Source organism: Carlito syrichta, unplaced genomic scaffold (assembly GCF_000164805.1).
Source record: "Carlito syrichta isolate Samal-C Ts95f unplaced genomic scaffold, Tarsius_syrichta-2.0.1 Scaffold304926, whole genome shotgun sequence".
Taxonomy (NCBI): Eukaryota; Metazoa; Chordata; class Mammalia; order Primates; family Tarsiidae; genus Carlito; species Carlito syrichta.
The window spans coordinates 148,990-171,656 of NW_007249022.1; the positions used below are offsets into that span (position 1 = coordinate 148,990).

The following is a 22,667-nucleotide window of genomic DNA, read 5'->3' on the forward strand; positions in this document are numbered from 1 at the left end:
ACTAGTGAGAAGGCGCCAAGGAAACTTTCTGCCCCACCTTACTCTTAACCTTGTCACATCTTTCCTGCTAAAACTCTCTTTTTTATTTGAGTTACTGTTTACACATGATTTTATTGGCTTTGAGCCTTGATTTGCAGGACAGTTACTTACCGTCTTTGGCACTTACATGCCAAAGATAACAATGATAACAATAAAAATTGTTGTAATAGTAATAGTTATGAGAGAATGATAACATGTATAGGTTTCATGCTAAGTGCCTTTGTTGCAGAAGAGTTCATCTTACTGTCATTGGCCAATGGAGGAAAATAAGGCTCAGACTAGTATGCAAACCCTACATAATTCAAACATGACAAGTTTCTTCAACTCCAAACTCATGTTCATTGCTCTGAATCACTTCCTAGGTATCAGGCTAGAAAAATATGCCTTCATTCTGCTCCATGTCCACAGCCCCAGTCCCATCTGGTGACTGAGTCTTGGTGGGCTAACTTAACAACTAGGCCCACCACAGCCCCTTGAAGAAGTTATCGGCACACTGGCCTTCAGCAGGTATGTCCTTCCCATGCTAATTGGCAGCTCCCTGTTCCCACTGGATCACAGCAAGTCAGAATTCTATTCTTTATGGTCAAAAGCCATTGTAAGTTCAGCTCAGCTTAGGGAAGTGCTTAGACAGTACTCCTCCTATCAATTATGCAACATTGTTGGGGATGTTCATTATAGTCTTTTTAAAAATATTGGTAAAGGAAAGAATTGTGGTATACACTAGCAGCAGTTCCTCCTATCTTCACCTCTGCTTTAAAGTCCAGACATTGGTCATGGGTGTTCTCTCTAAATATAGTAGTTAGACAAAACTATTGGATCCTACACCTGGAAGGTGTAGGATTTTTAGATTCCTGCATAATTTTTCGATTCCCGCATCAGGTAAAGGTGTGAACCATGACGGTATGAGTACTGCCTCTTCTCTAGATGACTCCCGTAAGCTTCATTGAAGTAATCAAGTGCTCTTTCTGACTCTGTAAAAGTTTTTCCTCTTCCTTTCTAAGACTTGACCCTGATCAGAATAGTTGAAGAGGCAAAAAGAGTGACCTCAAGATAAGTGAGGTATTGTTATATTCTTTCAAATTTGTTTACTCAAGGAAAAAAACTGGGAAGGGGTTATAGCACTTCTATCACATTACCATGAGAGCTAATTCAAAGCACAGAGGAGTCATACCCCACACTGCTACTCCCTCAACACCCAGGGAACATTGTGTGCCCCTGAGCAAGGAAGAGTCAGGAGACAAAAAAAATAGTACTTGGGAAGAAAGGAAGTGAGAGAAAAGAAGCATGTCTGAAAGTCCTTAGATCTTCTCTTTTCTAGTAATAGCTACTATGTGTTGAATACTTACCATGTGCTTGGTATTGGGCTAAGCACTTGATGTGAACATTAAACCTTCAATGCAAGGTCATTCATTGAGCAAATAAAGAAACTGAGGCTTAAAACTTTTGCTCAAAGTCACAAAGATAATAAGTTGCTCAACATCGACTTAAATTTTGGCAATCTGCTTCCTGATCTTTTGCCTAACTACTATAAAATACTACCTTCTATTAAGAATAAGAAAGATTTATGATGAGCTGAGAAGAATTCAATCAAACATAGATGCCTGAGAAATGTAAGTAATTAATGGAACTTTTAAATTATCCATGCACTCTGAAGGAAACTGATTTAGAGAGCAATGAAGGATAATTTTCTGGTGCATCTAAATGTACCAATGAAAGAATAATCTGTTTTTGAGCTGCACCAATGGAAAAGGTAGGAAAATGAAGATAAAATGAAAGTATACTGTACTTGTTTCCAGAGTGATTAATTGTACGACTCAATACGTGTCAGCACGTGGAAAAGGAGCCTGTAGAGACGTGGCCGCTATAATTAAGTGAAAATGAAAAGAGAAAAACTGAAAGAAAAGAATTGAACAAATCACGGATGTGGAAAAAGGAGGCCACGGGTTACTATCAAAATAGACCCAAGTCCCAAAGTCTTGACTGAAAGCAGCACTAGGAGAGGCAAAGATGCAAGTTGATAAAGGGTAACTGGGCCTTAGGGAGAATCACTTCACTGGGCTGTGTTTTCCACTTTGCAGCTAAGAAGGCACTGATTAACTCCCTCCTAACCATTTAATTGAGTTTGGACCTGAGGGGGCTTACCCATCTGGAAATAGGCACAGAAGAAGATTCTCACTAATCTTGGCTTGGAAAATGTCCAAATCCCATGACCTGGTTTTACTGACTTGGGGCAAAATCCCCTGTCACTTTAAATCTATGGGGGCACTCCCCCTTTGGGTCACTTTTGCTGGAGAACAATTGCTGAGCCTCTGGAAATTTTACAAAGTCCAACATAATTAAGAGCTTGATGATGATGATGATGATGATGATGTGATTTTTATTACCTATTGATTGATTCATTTATTCCACAGTTATTATGGAGCTACAGCCTGAATAAGTAGATAGAGGTTTCTTATGCTATGCCTTGATTCCCACATTTTCCCCTTCACACTATTCCACAGAGAATAATTGTGGTGGAGAAGGAAGGCGCAACAAAGACTGTGAGGCAGCTGAACTCCCACCAACTTGATGGTCACACCCAGATTCTCATCCTAGCCCAGGAAAGCAGGTGTCTGGTTCCCTCTGCAGCAGTGAGGAGTCGAAGCCCTCAGCTGACCCTCCAGGGCACCAGGTCAGCCTCCAATGGATGTGAGAAGAAGTGGCAGCAGGCCTTCCTCTTTGAGTGTGCATAGACATGTGCAGGATCACAGGGTGTCTTTTTTTCTGGTGGCATTTTGATGTTAACTAACATCTTGTGTTCTCTAGGGGGCAACAAGGAGTGACAAAGGGAGCCAATCACATTTCCATATTACAAATATGCACTTTGACAGTCAATTTGGGGATCTGAGTCATTTCGGCCAGTGAACACTTCACATAGTAAACACAGCATATTTTTTTAATTCTCTTATCAAATATATTACATTTAAAGTATTTTACATTTCTAACAACATACAATTTAAATCATCACTTTAAAACAGTCTGCTAAGATTGCACGCTGCCCTCTGAAACTGTCATCCAAGAAAAAAAATCACATAAATAATCACATAAAGGACTGACTGATGAGCTCTCAGAGGGGATTTTCCAAGGTTGCCTCACTACCCTCAATGCATGCCAAAAAATTTTGTGGTATAAATTTACCTCTGGAAGATATAAGGTTTACTTGGCACAACTTTGACATTCAGAATTAGTTATAAGGTCAGACTCCAGAGCCCAACTGGCTAAATTCAAATTCTAGCTCTGCCAATTCTAGCCAACTGTGATTCTATGAGGAAATCTCTAACTTATCTGTTCCTTGGTTTCCTCAGCTGTAGAATGGGAATGATCATAACACTATCTCAGAAGGGAGGTGTAAATGAATCAATATGTGTAAATACTAGTTAGAACTGTGCCTGGAACATAGCAAATGCTATTTAAGGGCTTGCTTTCTTAGTGTATCATCATCATCATTATAATAACTCATTGAGCCTTTACACCAAGGTAGACGCAGAATATATATTGAAGAAAGTAAGCACAATCTTCGATGTCTTATAGAAAGGGGAGGTATACTTCAAATATCAGTTGGAATGTAATAACATTGTGTGTGTTAGGAAGGGTGCAATGAAAAGGACTGAAGTTCAAAATTGTGGAGCAAAGCGTGTTAGGCATACCTTTTCCAGGGCAGTATCACATTTAAGGTGAACCTTGAGGCAAGAGGGAGAAGACTAAGCCTCTAATACTAATATTAGCAGAGGTAGCTTCACACTGGTTCACCGAATGATTATTATAGGCCAGGCCCTGTATTGGCGATTTTAGATACTCTCCTCCCACCAGTATTCTGAAAGTATAAAACATTATCCCCATTTTACAGCAGATGCTATTGAAGCTCAAAGAGGTTAAGTGACTTGGTCAAGAACACACAGCTTATACATGGCAGAACCTTGATTGCAGCTCGAGTCTATCCAACTCTGAAGCTCACTGGGAATTTTTCTACTGTGCTCTGCTAACTGCCTCTTCCAGCAGGATGCCATGAAGACAAGCACAAATTAGATTTGAGCCATTGTGATCTCTACATGCTGACTGTATGTCCTACCAGTTTCTCTATAAATTAACCCAGGTGCAAGGAGGAATCTACTTGGTTTGGGTAGCTGGAGTGATCTGCCTTTTGGTTCTGAGAACAGGGACAGGAAGAACATTTGAGGTCCCTCTCTCATTTGATCCTACTGACAACTGATGTGTGAGCTCTTAGGATGACCAATGTACCAACTGCAGTCTTTATTGCAGGATGTGTAAACCAGCCTGGTAGGCAGGCTAGACATATGTCCCCATCCCCACTGGCCAAAGTCGAAATAATGAGGGGGCTTCTGTCAGGTGCTGACACCTAAGCTATGTGTTCTGGAAGCATTTGTTCTTTTGAGAAGAATCACTGTCAGGGGCTCTAGTGTTCCATCTGGGCTAGGGATGAGATGGCAGAATAGTCTTTGAATTACTTTCTCATATCCATCCCTACATTCTCAAACTTGGAACATCTTTGGGATACTGTTGAAAGTAGTGATTCCCATCTATTGCATCTTCCTGCTGAGCAAGTAAATTGTTCCTAAACACTTCATTTTTGGTTACTAATCAATGTGATCACATTCACTCTTCTCCCTTCAGAAATACTAAAAAAATTCTCATCTGCTGTAAAAGTCCCCCCACCTTTTCTCATTTTTGCAATCAATATATTCTCTTTATACTGCCCACTTGGGTTTTGGGAAGGACGGAAGTAAAAAAGGTGCTCTGTATACCATTTCAAACTAGAAGTCAGGGCTTCCAGACTCCAGATATGGTAGAAACCACATTCTGCTGGCCAGAGGGTATGCAGATGCAACAAGAAGCGAATTCTCAAGTGACTCTTGAACATTTGTGCTATGGAAGCAGGGAGGAAGGTGGGGTAAATTCAACATGGAGGGGTTGATAACCTTTCTTCAGGGAGGTGACAATTCACTTGAAGCTTCATTGTTAGATGATGGTTTTCCCAGGCAAGGTCTTTGTATTAGTCTGCTAAGGCTGCCATTGCAAAATCCCACAGACTAGGTGGTTTAAACAACAGAAATGTGTTTCTCAAAGTTCTAGAGGCTGAATCTTCAAGATCAAGGTGCCATTAGGCTTGGTTTCTGGTGAAGACTCTCTTCTTAACTTTCAGACATCTGCCTTCTCACTGTGTCTTATGTGGCCTTTTCCGTTTATGCATATGAAGGTTTGGGGGAGAAGGAGAGAGTGAATAAGTCAGGGGGGCGGGGAGAAAGCAATATCTGGCGTTTCTTCCTCTTCTTATAAGGACACCAATTACATTTGATGAGAACCCCACCCTTATGGCCTCATTTATTCTTAATTACCTTCTTAGAAGCCCTATCTCAAAATACAGTCACATTGGAGGTTTAGGGTTTCAACATATAGTTTTTTGGAGGACACAATTCTACTCTCAAAATATCCACCTCCCATAAATTTTCTTCATAAATAGGTTATAATCATGACCCTATTAGGTAACTCACAGCAACTCAGAGTGTGTGAAGCACCAAATGAAACTTAGCTATACTGCTAGGTACAGTGTCTTACACCTATAATCCCAGAACTTTAGGAAGCTGAGATGAGGATTGCTTGAGGTCAGGCATTTGAGACCAACCTGGGCAATATATGAGTCCCTGTTTCTACAAAAAATAAAATAAAATTTAACCAGGCATGGTGGCGCACACCTGTAATCCTAGCTACTTGGGAGATAAGAGGCTGGAAGGTCACTCGAGCCCAAGAGTACAAGGCTGCAGTGATTGCACCACTGCACTCTAGCCTGGGCTGCAAAATAAAGCCCTATCTCAAAAAAATAAAATAGAAGCTGAGCTATACAGTATTAGGGATATCCAAAAAGCACTTAAGGCGGATCTTCTTAGGCTTCATTTCTCAATTAAAATGTTTTATCTAAGCTCATCTTTGTTTTTACATGACAACATTTTGTTATCAGCAGTAGCTTTCAGTATACTTGATTTTTAAAGAAAATGGCAGAAAACTTCGTTTCACCCAAGCAAGTCAGCATTACAGATCAAGAGAAGACTCAGACGCACCAAGTTTTTTAGGGGGAGGAAGAACATTGGCTTTACATCATCATACCCAAGCAGAATCCAATTCAGCATGGTCAAGATACATTCAGATATCTCAAGACAGATTAGATATACTGATTTAGATATATAGCTCTTACATAATTTAACAAAGCTGGGAAAGCCCAACACTTTCAATGGGCATTATTTATTTAAATTAAGTATATATTTCTTTGCCCACTGTCAAAAGATCTTTGGATGTATTATCCGAGTGGTAGAAATATCTACATCTTATGCTAAATAATTCTTAGGCCAAAAGATTTTGAAAAACTGCTCTGAAAGCCACATTTATCTGTCAGGACTTGTTAAAAAAAAAAAGATGAGCAGCTTAAAGCTGAGCAAGTAGTCCCCTGAGACAGGAGTGATTTTGTTCTTGTTGTTCCTTAATTCCTTTTTTGTTTTTCTCTTCACCCTCCTTTTACTCTCTAAGCTTCCTTATTTTTTCTTCCTATGTTCATCTTTCTCCCTGGTCAATACAATGTCAAAACATCTCCTCTACCTCTCCTTCCATTTCTTCTGTATACCAAAGCTACTCCATATTTACACACATAGTTATCTCTGCTTTGAAACAAGAACATTTTTCATAAGATCTGAGTGAATTTATATATGTGTAATGACATACAATATGCTATATATTTAATGACCCAGAATGAAATCTAGTTCCCAACACTTCTTTGGAAAATTTAGCCTCACTAACAAACTGCTAGTGACATTATTTTTTCATCTAGGACAATAAGTTAAAAATAGTGCTTCTAGCATTTTACATGTCATAAATATATTACTGAATCATGAAAGAAGACCCAGCTAGGGGAAGGAGGCCGATAAGTCATCAAAGGAGAATCTCCAAAAGTTATTTATTCATACGACTGTGCACATTTGATGTTTGCAGGCAAAATTAAATATTCTTCGTATTAATAGTCTGAACAAAAATAGCAGGCACCTGGTGAAGAGTTTATGCCTCATTTCAAAGTATATCCTATGTATTAACATGTATACTCAATATGAGGGGAAACATGGTCAAGTTCTTTTGGGTTGATTTCTGTCTTTCCCCCCACCCCACCAAACCCCCAGCCTCCTTCACTATGTAAAACGAAGAGGTCAGAACCAAATCCTTTTCTGCAACTTCACTGCATGTTTGAAATTTTGCATGAGAAAATATTGGAGACCATGTCTCCTTTTTCTTTCCCACTTTTCATTCCTTTTGTTTCTTGACCACTTGGGTAGTGGTGGTGTGTACTGAATTCCAAAGAAACTAATCCTTGGAAATTCTTTAGCCTGATAATAGAGGCTAAAAGAGAGAGAGAGAGAGGGAGAGAGAACATTGAGAGTCCCTCGGCAGCCCATCAATAATAGGGTGAATTCCTCAGAGGCAAAGAGGGGATCGATGAAACAGACTGCAATAGCTAGAAAGCATCTCATTTGTTTCCCTAAAGACTTTGGCATCTGCCAAAACATCTGACTCCAAAAACCACGCCAGAGTTTAGCCAGATTTAGAGAGATGGCTAGAGAGGAGTTTGGAATGTGAAGTACATCCACCCTGCCAAACCCATGGTGAGTACCTGAGGTACCTGTCGTTCCTGTTCAGCTTCTGAACAGGAAGTGTGTAAGCATTTCCAGTCAGTGACTTCCTCATTCAAGCTATGCACTCATAAGTAGATGATAAGAACCTAATGAAGTGATTGGAGACAGCTAGAGATGCCATGGGATATGGAAGTGGGGTGGGGGTGGGCACAGACATACAGGGAGCCCAGAGGAACAATCTTATTTGAAAAGACACATTCATAAACATATAAGCCCACTCTGTACTTTGTCTCTGATGGACACCATTATATATAGATATTCAATACACACAAGCCAGACAGGCTAAATTGTAGCCTCTCTTTAGTAAATGCCCTAGTTGTTTGGAGTAAAAATGGTTTAGATTAGCACCCGGGCACTCTGACAAAGGTCCAGAGGGAGTTAGGGGACTTGCCAGCATCATTAGCATTTTTTTCTTCCTTTTCCAGCAGTACTAAAATATGTTTGCTCAAAACAGAGAGAGATGAAGAACGACTGGCAGCCAGTACCTCTTAAAAGAAAAAGAAACATGTTTTACTTCTCTGGCAAACATACCAATTAAAACGATGTTGTGTTGTGACAGATTACTAAGTAATTAATGCCTAATGGAGCATTATGCTAGATGTTTCTAAGAAAGCAACTCCACTGAGGCTGGGGCTGCCACACCTTCCAGCAAAACAAACCTTCCCCAAACTTCCTGCAGCACCCTCTACACTGAGGAGCCTAGAAACCAAAGAAAACATTATTTTTTTCCTTGAATCTCCGAGAGTTACACAGGAAGAATTATCTTGGCAGAAAGATCCCGACATTGAAAATTCTATTGGGGATTTCATACTTTCCTCATTTGTAAGCAAAATCCATTTTCCATGAGATATTTTTAGTGCAAGCATCCCCTGTTGCCCTATTCTCTTTCAGTATACCATTAGATCTTGAGACCATTCCAGACAGGTCACATGATTTCTAAGCATTTCTCTCTGGTTCATTCCTAAATGACTAGTCTCACAAGAGTCAGGGAATACTAGACTCTTAACTACCAAAGACCTCAAAGTCCTTCACAAAGCCTTGAATGCTTATTGATAGGAGGTTAAAATGCTTTGCAGCTGCTTTTACTAAGAGGTCAGCTCAGCGGAGCTGACTGAATGACCTCGGTAATAGAGATATTTTCAGCCCTCCAAGCTTCCTATGTAAATATAAAAATGTATTAGGCTGCAGAACTGCATGTGTGGGAACAGAACAACCATGCTATTGAAAGGAAATCACAGCAGAACACTGGTGTCTCTCACCCGGGTTTGGTTAATGCCTGCATACTTTTGATAAACCATCTTGATCCAGCGTACTCTACATTTCAAATGAGCCAATTTCATTTCTGGATCTTATGAGCTATGAAAAGTAAAACCTCAGTCAATGATATGTCCAGCAAAATGTCCTTCAGGAAGTGTTTACTTTTTTTTAAAGCAATCATTTTTTCTCTCTGTGACGCTTATTTGCCTCGGGAAAGATTGTCTGTATGAACTCAGATTTTTTAGTTGGTTAACTTGAAAAAGAGTAATTTATGTATGTTTCTGAGTGGGAAAGATGCATTTATTCAGACCTCTGAAAGAGGATTGGAAGAGAGTCACTGTAATGAAAGAGGAATGGACAGCTGCCGTTGTAGTGAACCGGAAGCATGCTCTCAAAACGAACTGAGAAACACTCTCTGGGAAAAATGCTCTAATATTCCTGAATGTGTTCAGTTTCTGTGGATCAAATCTTTCCCATCTCTGCATCCAAGCTATTTGGCCGTGATCAGATGATCAGAGCTCAAGGAAGTGATTGGAGAGTGAGCCTGCTGCAGCTGCAGTGTAGGCTGTTTTCAGGGACAAGGAGCCACTGTTTTGCAAACATAGCATCAACATAGAAGTTATTTTGTAGGCTCCAGGATGCAGCGATGGGCTGCACTGCCAGCATTGTTCTGCTTCAGGCTTTTCGTTCTGTGGTCCAGAGGAGCTGTCCACACATTTGTAGACGACGCCAGGAGGAACCATCCCATGAAATTTTGCCTCTGGAAAGTGACGATGAAATGAGTAGACCCAGAACCCTCATCATAATGGTATGGTATCCGTGGTAAAGCAGCCTCAGTGGATTGAACTGTTATTATAGAGAGGTTGCAATTTAGGGGGGCTTTGGTGTTCGGCTTCAGATAAAGACTGTTGTGTGACCTAGAGTTTACTACTCTGCTGTACATTTTGGGGGGAAATATTTCAGAACTATTTCTATCATTCAAAGAATAGATTTTCTTTCTCTTAAATCTGTCATGAAAAGGTACTGTTTATGAATCTACTAGAAGTTCTTTTCTGCCTGACATTTTTTATGGCTTTACTAACTTTTGTGCAGAAAAAAAAAGAAAATGTTGGAGTTTAGTTTAATTAAGTGGATTTCATTTTATACCTATAATTTGAGAGAAGAATCCAAAATGGATATTTTTATATCACATGTTACCAGTAAAGTTGTAAAGATACTGGAAGTTAGATCTCTAACTTCAAGATATTTGGGGATTTTCTTTCCGATTCAGCAGTGGAAATGTCTTTCCAAAATGCTTCACTTGGGCATAATAGCAGAATAAAGTATTGGGAATTTTGTAGAATGCATGGTATTTTAATTAGAAAACTGGTGGTTTTTTTGCCACTTGTCAAATTACATTTTTATCTGTGCTTTCACTGTCATAAGCAATGTTGTTTCTTTTTTTATTCATCTGTTTGATCAGCAAGAATAAATTAGAGGATATAGTTTTTCCTTTTAGGTTTAAGGAGAGATCTGCTTAGTCACTGAAATCCCCTGCTAGGATTTGGTGGTATGCTAAAGTTTCCAAAATAGAGGAGGCATTGAAGTCTGGGTGGATCCAGCACAATCGACTTTTTTCTCTTGGATTTCAATGTTCAGATATCAAGGATGTAGTAAATAATGAATGAAAAAATACCTGTTACACTAAAAGTTTTTAAATGAAAGTCATTTGGCTTGGGTTATGCCTCTGAGTGACAGAATACTAAGCTATAACATTCCATCTATGCCAACTTCTTCAACAAATCAATTTTGATTTGCAAAAGCAATATTGTTCTTGAACTAGTGGGCTGTAGATTATCTCTAAGAGGAATCACTACCGTTAGTTCCATACGTTTTCACAAATTAAATTGAAGATAATTTGAGATAGTTCAAATTCAGAGATTTTTGTTTTCTAAGTTTGACTCTTGTTAATAACAGTAACACATTCTATAACTATATGTATTGCTCATGTCATATCAGTCATCAAAACAGTTTTTTCTAACTTTTTTAGTTAATATATACAATTTTGCAGCTAGAAATTTGCAAAAAAATTCTCTCTCAAAATGACCGAGGAATAAAAAAGCAACTAATAATTTTTTTCAAGGATCCTTTTGATATATACAGTGCTTTTATTGACATTAAGTAGGGGTGATAAAGAATTTGCTGATGAATAACAGAAAGGTTTAGAAAAGTTGAATATCTTAACATCACACAATTGCCAAATGCCAGCACCTCAAATCACACTTAGATCAATGATTCCAAAAGTTGGTGTACTTTCCACTTTGCTCACACTTCTAAGGCAATAGAGATAAAACTGATAAACAGATTTTTTACAAGAAGTATGATGGAAATCTTTGACCACTCAGAGTAAAATGTGCTCAGAGTGATTGTGCATCTTGAAAATTTCCTGTGGGTCACTCATAAATGTACACTTTTACCAATTATTTATTGCAGGCCCACTATGAGCAAAACACTTTTTCACGTATTGGGAATCCACCAGTGAACAAACCTATCAACCCCTGCCCTAAATTGCAAAGTTTAAGGGGATAGCACATGTTGAAACTCTTGTTGTTGTGGAAATGCTGTGTTAAGAGTTGTGATGCTTAGAGTACAAACTCAAGTCAACCCAAAGACTGTGTATGTGAAAGTCTGGAAGGGAGCCCTGGAATCTGCACTTTTAGCAGGCACTCACAGGTGATTCTGATGGAGGGGTGGCCTTGGATGACACTATGAGAAGCATGGCTCTGGAAGATGATAATTTAAACTCTCCTTCTTCCTCCTTCAACTTGATGTTCTCATATTTGCTAGTCGTTTGGCTCTGAGCTTCTGGAAAAATTTTGATTTTTCTTTTCTGCTCACTTTTCCATTGCCTGTTAGTCACTAAGTTTTGTACATTGATTTTTTTTTTGGTATGATTACAGACTGGAGTCTGAACATCTAGGCTGGAATCCTGAATTCTTCACTTATAAGTTGTGTGACCCTGAATGTGCTATTTAACATCTCTGTGTCTCTTTACCTCGTCTGTAAAATAGGAATAGTAATTTCATCAACCCACAACTGTTTTGCGGGTTTAATAAAGCAAAATATATGCCAAGTGCTTAGAACAGTGCCTAGATATTTTACTTAGATGAATGATTAGGGACATCCTAACTGAAACAGTGATATATGATGAAAGTCTGGAAGAAGGTGAAGGAATGAACCATGCCACCTTCAGTAGGTAAGTGTCTTAAGCAGAAGAATTGACCAAGTGAAAAGCCCTAATACGAGAAGAAGCCTGAGGTTTTTGAAGCACAGTGAGGAGGTTAGCATGGCTGGGTGAGGATCATAGAAGGGAAGGTCAGGGAGGTGATGGGAGACAGATCATGTCAGGCTTGCAGCTCTCAGGAACACTTGGGCTTTTATCCTAGAGTGAGGAAAGGAAGCCATTGAACTGAGCAGTCAGAGACGTTAAGAGCATGGGCTGTGGAGTCTGACTATCAGAATTTGAGTCCTTTCTCTGCCACTCACCAGCTGTGGGATAGTGACAGATGACTTGATCTCTTTGTGCCTTCATATCTTCAAGTAATAAAATGTGGAGTAATAGTACCTACTGTGTAAAGTTGTTGTGAGAATTCAGCAAGTTAATATGTGCAAAGAGCTTAGAACAGTGCTTGGTGAGTAGTAAGCGCTATATTAACTATAAGTTCTTTAGTCTGGAGGGCCTTAAGTGGGAAGTAGCAGGATCTTTGACTGTAGAGAATCAAGTGACAAAGCAGGGAGACCATTAATCAGGAAGTGATTGCGGTGTCCTAGCAAAAAACCTCGGTGGTAGTTTTTGAGACTCTGATAAGTGGGTGGATTCTGGATATATTTCAAAAGTAGAATCAATAGGATTTGCTTATGAATTGAATATAAATGGGAAAAGGAAAAAGTCAGGGTTCACTGTACTTTTTATGGCCTGAACATCTAGAAGGATCAAGCTGCCATTTGGATAGGGAAGACTACAGGAGGGGAAGGTTTGGAGAGAGAATCTAAGTTTACTATAAGGATGTTGAGTTCAAAATGCCTATTTCAAATATCTATACATGGAGATGTCAAGTAGGAAGTTATATATGTGAGTCTGGAGTTTCAAGGAACTGTATAAGAAGGAGTAAAGTCTGGCCAATGTAAATATCAAGAAATGACTGATGCATAAATAACTTTTCTCTCCTCACCTTCTATAATATTTACAGTCCATTTGAAAGTTAATCATGCATTGTTTGCCTTCTAACATACCTTGTACTATTTAATTGGATTTTTAATGATTTATTTACTTTACTCTTCACATCTTATCTCACTGGTGGGTGGGAAACTCCATGTCTCCTAAAGGAACCAAGTCTCCTTTTTTCCCCAGTTGTGTCTGGCAGAATGCCTTTTACAGACTAGACGATGAATAAATATCTGTTGATTATTTGACATTTTGATGATTTACTATTGACATTGATACTAATATTAAAAGCTCAGTTGATAAAACTTCCACTTCGCTCTTGATTGAAATGTCCACGAGTAAGTTAAGGATGAAGAAAGCTACTGAGATAAACACAAGGATTTGAATGTTGACACCCTTCACAAGGCTCTGGCACACTAGACTTCATCTGGAAGTTTGTACCAAAGTGTCTCATTCCTACAGTTCAGGTTCTGAATCCTTGTGCAGAAACAAGCTTTGAGGCTGACATGATTGCAGTCTAGCTGTGTAGTTCAAAGTGGAAAGACTTGCTAAACATCAAAATTAACTATTGTAGACCATTGGCATTTACAAGGAACATGTGACTCTTCCTAACAGAGACTGTTAAAATGGCCTATTAAAATGCAGTCAAGTTAACACGGAAAAATGAAGAAATTCCTTCAAACCTGTAATTTATCTTACATTCGAATTTTTTTTTCTTTAGTGGAAAAATTAACAAACTTTGGCATAAACTATTTTTCTTACCTCCTTTATAGCATATTTTGTTAAAGGTCTCAAACACTAATTTAATGTATATAGTTCAACTATTTTCTGGTTAAAGTCTGTTATTTCTTATGTCATTGACTCACCACTAACCCCAGAAGTTACCTTCTTTTTTAAGTCTTTCTTCTCTCCTTCCACTCAAAAAAAAAAAAAGAGTACTTACCTGTTCATACTTTGGAGGTTAGCCGTGACACAAGAAGAGAAAGAAAAGCACGTTACCCGGGATTGGTGGCTCAGCCTATAATCCCAGCGCTTTGGGAGGCTGAGGTGAGTGGATTGCCCGAGCCTGCAGGTTGGAGACTTGGTGAGATCTCATCTCTACAACAAATCAAAAATCAGCCAGGCGTGGTAGCGCGTGCCTGTAGTTCCAGCTACTTGGAAGGCTGAGGCGGAAGGAGCACCGGAACCCAGCAGGTCGAGGCTGCAGTGGCCAGGTGGCCACTGCACTCCAGTCTGGGTGACAGAATGAAACTCCAACTCAAAATAAATAAATAAATAAAATAAAAGCACGTATTGGTCAGGCTGCTGATTGTACAACCAATTCCCACCCACCAGATTCACAGTTCTCAACTCAAAAGTCAAAAAAAAATTAAATCCATAAGCATTTTTGGGTGTCTCTGAAGTACCAGAAACCGTACAATTTAAATCGAGAACTGCTAAACATCTGGCATATATAGCGAGCCAAGTATGGTTTCATCTTGATTTTTGGTCAACGACAGGAAGTTAACAATAGCCTAATTTTGTGATGACTTGGTCAGGTGAACTCTCCTCTGTGAGCTAAGGATGTGCACTTTTAGGGTAGACTTTTCAGAGCAAGGGAATTGCAGTTACTGACCCAAGATCTCTTTTATAAGTCTTACTTTAGTGCTCTAGAATTTGCTAGGTTCAGTGTTCTGATGAACTATGTGGTATATGTATCAAAATCTGCCAGCAAACATATATCACACAAACTAAGAATGATTTTGGGGGCTGTGCATGGTGGCTCATGCCTATAAGGCTGAGATGAGAGGATTGCCTGAGCCCACGGGTTCAAGACCAGCCTAGGCAACCACAGTTCCAGCTACATGGAAGGCTGAGGTTGAAGGAGCTCCTGGGCCCAGCAGGCTGAGGCTGCAGTGGCCATGAGCACACCAGTGCCCTCCAGCCTGGGTGACAGAGTGAGACTCCAACTCAAAAAAGAAAGAATGATTTTCACAGTTGTTGAGTAGTGTAAAACAAAATAAAAAACAAAAGAAGGAGGAGAGAGATAGGGGGGAATATACAGAGACTACACATGACTCAACAAGCCTAAAATATGGTCTGATCATTTACAGAAAAATTTACCAAACCCTGTCTGGTAAATGACAAGCCTCAACCACAAAGGAAACTTCTTTTTTTAAACTTTGACCTCTGTGATATATTTGCTATTGTCCCTAACTAGATACAAAGGAATGTGGATTTTTCTGTGGGCACCAGTCATTTATCTGAGAGCTGTTGTGATCGAATAATGAATCTAGATTTGAATTTAGAAAACCCAGTGTCAGAGTAAGTCTTTCACTTAATAAAATCCCAGATGACCTGGACATAATGATTCATTTCTCTCAATCTGCTAAATGCAGACTATTATCTGTCCTGATATTGGAAGGACCAGAATATTTACTTTTATAGAATCCCATTGTAATCTAATTAGTATTATACAGGGGTGGAGTCTTTCAAGTGAGCAGGCTGATTTAGAGTAAAAGAGATCCAGTGTAGGTCACTGTACTGGTGAGTATTCATTAGCCATTGGGTAACTCACTCAGCAGCATGGGGAGGCCATTTACATTAGGGATTTACAGTATTTTCCCTACATCCATCCCAAAAGGGTGGTATAGTAAGAATGGCCCATCAAGTATGTTATCAAGCTTCTACTTGATTTGCTTTTTGACCATCAACTTACCTCCATATTTGGGTACCCTCATGTAGGAGAGACACAATAATTCTTCCTTCCTGCCCAAGTACTTTGAGAATCTGGGATAAGGAAGAAAGAGAAATAATGGAAATGAATTATCTCTGAAAATAATAATTCCATGTATTTGAAACATACTTTTGTTTACATGTGTCCTATGAATAAAATCAGAACCAGAGAGGGAGATACTATGGGAACTACTTCAAAAGAAAAAAGATGATCTCTCTTCTTATTCCTATAATAAATACTGTAGCCTAATAAAACATTATTATCAAGGAATTTCAACATGTTTTTCCCTGTTTCATTTTTTTGAATGGATGTAAGAGGAAGAAACAACTTTAAAGTTCTCTAAATTCTCAGCAAATATCATTTCGTTGTAGTAAGCCACCGCGCCCAGCCCCAAAAATCATTCTTAGTTTGTGTGATATAAGTTTGCTGAGTATACTAATTGAGTATACTAATACTGTAATACTCCTCTGGAATACTGTAATATTCCTCTGGAAAAGAAAGCCCATGTAATGAAGTGTGAGTTTAAACAGCCAGCCATAGATGAATGTAACATGGAACTTAGCACAAATAATCTTTGGCAGTTATTTTTCCTTTTGAACTAGATTTGAACTGAATCCCAATACCACAGAAAAAGGACAAATGAGTTGAATTGTTTCTCCTTGGGTATAAGAATTAATTAGATGTGATCAGAAGCTCAGTAATTAGCAACACAAATCTTTGCAGCACAGGCTTACTAAACTCAAATTACATCCTGTGTCATCTTGTCTTGATAACCTTGCATCTTTTTAATTATCCAAATGGCACTAAATTGAGAAATGATAAGGAACAACAAAAGGAAATACAAAATCTGAAAAACAGTTTAAATTTTAAAACCAACACAGTGATAAAGAAAAGCAGAAGAAGATCAGGTATGTAGGGGGAGACTGGGAGGTGACATAAAGAAATACCAAAAACAATAAGGAAATTCACAATATATAGATAGATATAAATATATATATATATATATATATAAATATAGAGATATGTGTTTTGGGAGGCCATAGTGTGAAGGTTAAAGAGATTATATTACCAAGTAGATATGCCCAGAAAAGGTATAGACACAAACAAATCGTTGCTAATAGTCCCCTGATTTTTAAAACATAATCAAATATAGGAAAAACCTGGTATTCTTGTTATTGTTTATTTTCTTTCTGGAAGAGTGAGTTTTAGGATTATCCCCCAAACCAGAATTCAATTTAATATTATCTCATGAAAACTGAGTAATACAATTGAGGGTAAAATGCATCTTTTGGCAAACCAAATATAAATACAGCATTTCTGTCATGCTTCAAGAAGTTTTTTTTGTTTGTTTGTTTGTTTGTTTTGAGCTGGAGTCACTCTGTCACCCAGACTGGAGTGCAGTGGCTGCTCCCGGCCACCGCAGCCTCGACCTGCTGGGCTCCAGTGATCCTTCCGCCTCAGCCTTCCGAATAGCCGGAATTACAGGCATGTGCTACCACGCCCGGCTGATTTTTTTGATTTATTGTAGAGATGAGGTCTCGCCAAGTTGCCCAGGCGGGTCTCAAACCCGCGGGCTTAGGCATTCCACTCACCTCAGCCTCCCAAGGCGCGGGATTACAGGCTGAGCCACTGAGCCCAGTCAAGAAGTTTTCTCTGGATAGTTTTTTAGTCTTTCAGATTTTATTTACATGAAGCCAGTTTACTTAGATGGGGGCTAAAACTTAGAATTTTGAAATTCATTTCTCCAAATCTATTTCATTGTGCCAGAATGTATTTTATTGTTTAAGACCATGCCCAATTCATTCTATTTGCATGTAATGAATGTGTTAGATGTCAAACCATCAGAAATTCAGTAGACAATTGAGGGACAATAGCACCTTGCATCTGGCAGGCACAGATGACAGCAGACAGCCTCTGCCCTGCCTTCAAGGAGCTTACAGTTTGGTGGCAGAGATAGAACTCAAACATATGCAACATTAGAATCATAAGTACATCAATGAGAATTACATTCAATCTTAAGACTGCATCCTTTGAGCACCCAACCTTATCAAAGTAGCCATAAGAAGAACAAAATAATGGCCTTCACAGCAAGTTGGATGGAGCTGGAGATCATCATAATAACTGACCTATCAAAAAATAAAGAATTGAATACTGCATGTTCTCACTCATAAGTGGACCCTGAACACTAATCACATTAGCACAAGGGTGGGATTGGCAGTTTCTGGGCACTGCTAGGAGATAGAGGGAAGAGCCCATAAGGTATGTGACAACACAGTGGATACCAACGCCACTGCTAGGGGAGTGAGGGCCAAGTAGAAGCCCAACTTCACCTGCATGCAGCCTACATATGTAGTAAAACCTCACTTGTACCCCACAACTCATAAACAAACAAACAAATAAATAAAACAGCCAGGAAAGCTCTTCCCCCAAGGCAGTGGTAATGAAGCTGAGACCTGGAGAATGGATGCCAAAAAAGAAAGAGAAGAACACTCCGCACCCAGAAATCACATACGAAACGGCCAAATTTGTACTGTGTTGCTGTAAATTAAGAACTAAAGTGTGTGAATCTGACTTCCTTGCAAAAGCACGTACTGGCTGTATGATCTCTGGGTCAGTTATTTAAATTCTCTATCCCTTGGCTTCCCTCTCTGTAAAATGAAAATAATGAGGGTATCTATCTGTATTAGTTTCCTGTCACTGCTGGAACAAATTACCACATACTTAGTTTTAAACAACACACATATTATCTTGCAGTTAAAACAACACACATGTATTATCTTACATTTCTGGAGGTCAGAAATCTGAAATGGATCTCTCTTGGGCTAAAATTGGCAGAGCTGCATTTTTTTTTTTCCTGGAAGCTCTAGGGGAGAATCTGTTTTCTTGTCTTTTCCAGGTTCTAGAGGCTACCAACATTCCTTGGTGTGTGACCCTATTCCATCTTCAAAGCCAGTAGCATAGCATCTTCAAACGTCTCTCTAACTCTAACCCCTCACTTGCCTGCTTTTCTCTTTCTTGCATAAGAACACATGTGATTACATTGTGCTCACTTGAATGATCTAGGATCCTCACCTATCTCCAGGTTAGCTGATTAGTAGCCTTAATTCCATTTACCGCCTATTCCTCCTTGCCATTTAAATGCTATGTGCACAGTTTCTGGGGATTAGGACATGCACATTGTTAAGAGGCTGTTATTTTGCCTACCATACTATCTTATAAGCTTATTTTAAGAATTCAATGAGTGAATACAAGTAAAGGTCCTATAAGCCCTGGCATTTGGTAAGAACTCAGTAAGTCTTAGCTATCTTTATTGCATTTATTATCTTGTTGAGACTAAGAAAGGCTTACAAATTTAATTTACTTTAAGAATTGTTTTAGGATAAAGAATTGAGTGTTAAACAAAAACTTAATTTATGCTTCATAAAATGTGGAAAAATGGAAATTCAAGGTTAGCTTGTTTATCAGATTACTGTAATACTTATTGAATAGATTTTTCACACAGATTATTTAAAGAACATGTAAATTCATTTGAGTTTCAATATACAAAATCTCAAAAGAAAAATTTAAAATTTAAAACCATCACAATAATAAAGTTTCTACTTTATCAGGTGAGAGAATGAATTTTAAATTCAGTAGGTACAATAGAAGTTATTACTTTAGAGATAAAAAATAGATTGTATCTTATTTGTAATTTTATTTTTGTTGCTGCATTGTATGTAGATATGTTAATTTTTTTATTTGTAATTTTAGCATTATCTCAATGTTTTTGATGTGAGTAGATTTTTTATCATAGATTTGTAACTGTGAAGAAACGTATGAATTTAAAATTGCAGAACCTTGATTCTTCTTCATAGAGGTACTCACCAAAAGGTTTGGGAAATGAATAAATGTAAGTCATATCTTATGGGTTATAAGGTATAAATTAGGAGATTTGTAAGGTGGGAAGAATGTGGTTTCATTTAGTAAATTATCGACATCCCTATTATTAGTCACTGTGAAATCGAGGGACTTCTTTGCTTGCATACACTTTGTAAGAACTGATTGAGAGATGATCTTAAAATTTTACTTTATACATTGGAGAAACAAAAAATGGAAATCATGTACGAAAATAATAGTTCTTTAGTGAGCACTTCCAGCTGTTTGCCAGGCACTTTGCTAAGCACTTTGCAGAGTTACATTTTTTCTTATCACAGCCACCAGTAGAGAAAATTGTTACTTTTATTCCCATATAAATGAGGAAAAAATTAAAGCACACAGAGTAACTGTGATCAATTGAAATATGACGTAAACCACATATGTACTTTTGCATTTTCTAGGAGCTACATTTTTTAAAGTAAAGAAAGCAGATGAAATTAATTTTAATGATATATTTTATTTAAGCCTGTATATTCCAACTATTACTATTTAACCAATGTAAAACTTATTAATATATATTACATTCTTTTTTTATAACAAGTCTTCAAAATTCGATGTGTATTTATATTTACAACACGTTTCAATTTGGATATTAAATTCTTATCATAAATATTTGTTCTATATTTAGATTTTATAAAATTTAGCTGAAAGACTAAATTCACATACTTAAGTTTTTCCCAAACTAGTTAAATATTTTCCAATAACTAGACAGAATATCCTTTCTTAAGGTTAAATCTAAATTAGTTAAAATTAAATGAAATTTAAAATGAAGTTCCTTTGTCACACTAGCAACATTTCAAGCCCTTAATAGACACATATAGATAGTGACTGCTGTATTGGAGAATGCAGGTATAGAGGTTATGGCTAAAGTCACCCATCAGGTGTGGGCTTATCGAGTGTGTGCCTGCTACCTTCCCTGCAGCCCAGCATACACTTTGTAAGAACTGATTGAGAGATGATCTTAAAATTTTACTTTATACACCTCTTTCCCTTCACCATACCCCCTCCCTGGCTGCAGTGCAACCACACTGAGACCTCCCATTCCATTTATCTCCTTTCCCCTTCTATAACCCGGCCACAACTGACCACCTGTCCCAGTCCACCCATTTTCCTTTTCCTGTTGCAACCTGACCATGCTCCCCTTTCCCACAGCATCCTCCTGCCCTCTATGTCTCTGTTGACACAGGCCTGGGATCTCCTGCAGGTGATATTCTTCTGCTCGGAATCCAGCATTGAAGGATGTATAGTGCTTTTCTTTAAAATTAAGGGGTTTTAATATAGATTATATAGAATAATGAAATGTTAGAAATTTGGGATTATAGAATCCATTTGCCTCATTGTAAGGTGAAATCCGGGGCCAAATAGGTAAATTGATATGTCTGTGGCTTTTATGAGAGTTGAGGGCAGAACAAAGATATTTATGCAGATTTCAAAAATCAGACCCATACTTTTTTTAAACCACCTACTCTTCCCTCTTCTTAATCTTGAGATAATGAGCTACAGTGCCAAAGTATGTGCAAAATTTTGAGTGAAACTGCATAGATGCTAACTGCAAAATAATAATGCCAGTAGCATAGCAAATCCTATTTCATTTCTGATTATCTTATAGGAATAAATACATCTGGGGAGGAAAGCTAATTCCTGCATTTTATAAATAAGGGACTCTTGCTCCAAACTAATTTGTTGACTTTTCTTTAAGGATTAAATACAAACATAATGAGTTCAAGTTAATCTATCGAGTAAACCAATGAGAAGAGCAGATGATACAGAGATAAAGAATGCAACTGTGGGGGTCTCATGTGTCCCATGACAACAAAGAGGAATTTAAAAAGGAAAATCACTTTCTTGTAATCTCTTCAGATTAAAAGGTTTACAGAATTCTATTTTAGGAACAGATATCTATCTCTGTTATCTTACAGAACCTGAATCCCAAAATGGTGTGCAGCAACTGAAACAGAGTGGTATAATGACAATATCCAGGAATTGCTATCAGGCTTGTGGTGCTATTTGAAAACTATAGTATTTGGGGATAATTTATTGAAGTCTCTGAACTTCAGTATGCTGATTTGCAGCATGGCAGTAATTGCCAAAGCCATTGATGACATAAACGAAAACAAAGTAAAAGCTCTTAGCACAATGCCTCAATCACTGAAGAACCGCGACTCTTTCTCATCTGTAAAAAGAGAATACCCACTGCCCACCTATGTCATAGAACTTAAAGTATTGACTTCTGTGAGTAGAGACATACTCTGTTTATTCTATTGGATTAATTCTAAAGAAGCATTTTGGTACACATAAATATTCTTCAGATCTACACTGGCAAGAAAATTAGAATATTAAATAGGAGACTCATCAAGTAAACAGGAGTTTCTAAAAAATACTTGAAAGGGGGAGGAGTCAGTGAAAAAACCAGTGAGCCAAAGTATATCTCCCAAATGCAAATGAAAGCCATTGGAAGAAACGAGTGAACCGAAAGACAGATAAAAGGATCAAGGACAAGGAGAGATGTTGCCGAGGAAGAGGCTCACTGAGCAAGGGAGAGACATGAAGTATGAAACCAAAGTGGCCTGTGGTGTTAAAGGGGACTTCTTTAAGGTTTGCTTTAAAAACCAATCTGCTTTTGTACCACTTTCAACAATGTGATACTTCAATCTGTTTCATTCCTCCACTCTGGTTTATATTTCTTTAAGGATATCTGTTCTTTCATAGTGGCTACCATATTTTGTCACATTTTTGCCCATCTTGTTGAAAAAGAATGCTGATGAGTTTCGAGTTCAAGATTGCATGTGCCCATTTTTTTTTTCTTTTG

The 22,667-nt window shown here is 38.2% G+C and overlaps 1 protein-coding gene across 3 annotated transcripts in view; it reads left to right on the plus strand.

The window, feature by feature from the left end:
- Window positions 1-22,667, plus strand: part of DOCK10 (dedicator of cytokinesis 10) — a 280,494-nt gene that overhangs the window by 56,045 nt on the left and 201,782 nt on the right. The window contains exon 1 of one of the 3 annotated variants that reach the window (XM_021713938.1): window positions 9,670-9,831. The exons of the other annotated variants lie outside the window; for them this stretch is intronic. Coding sequence (XP_021569613.1) covers window positions 9,670-9,831 — 162 coding nt within the window. Of the gene's footprint in view, window positions 1-9,669; window positions 9,832-22,667 lie in introns of those variants that run through there. 3 annotated transcript variants of the gene reach the window in all.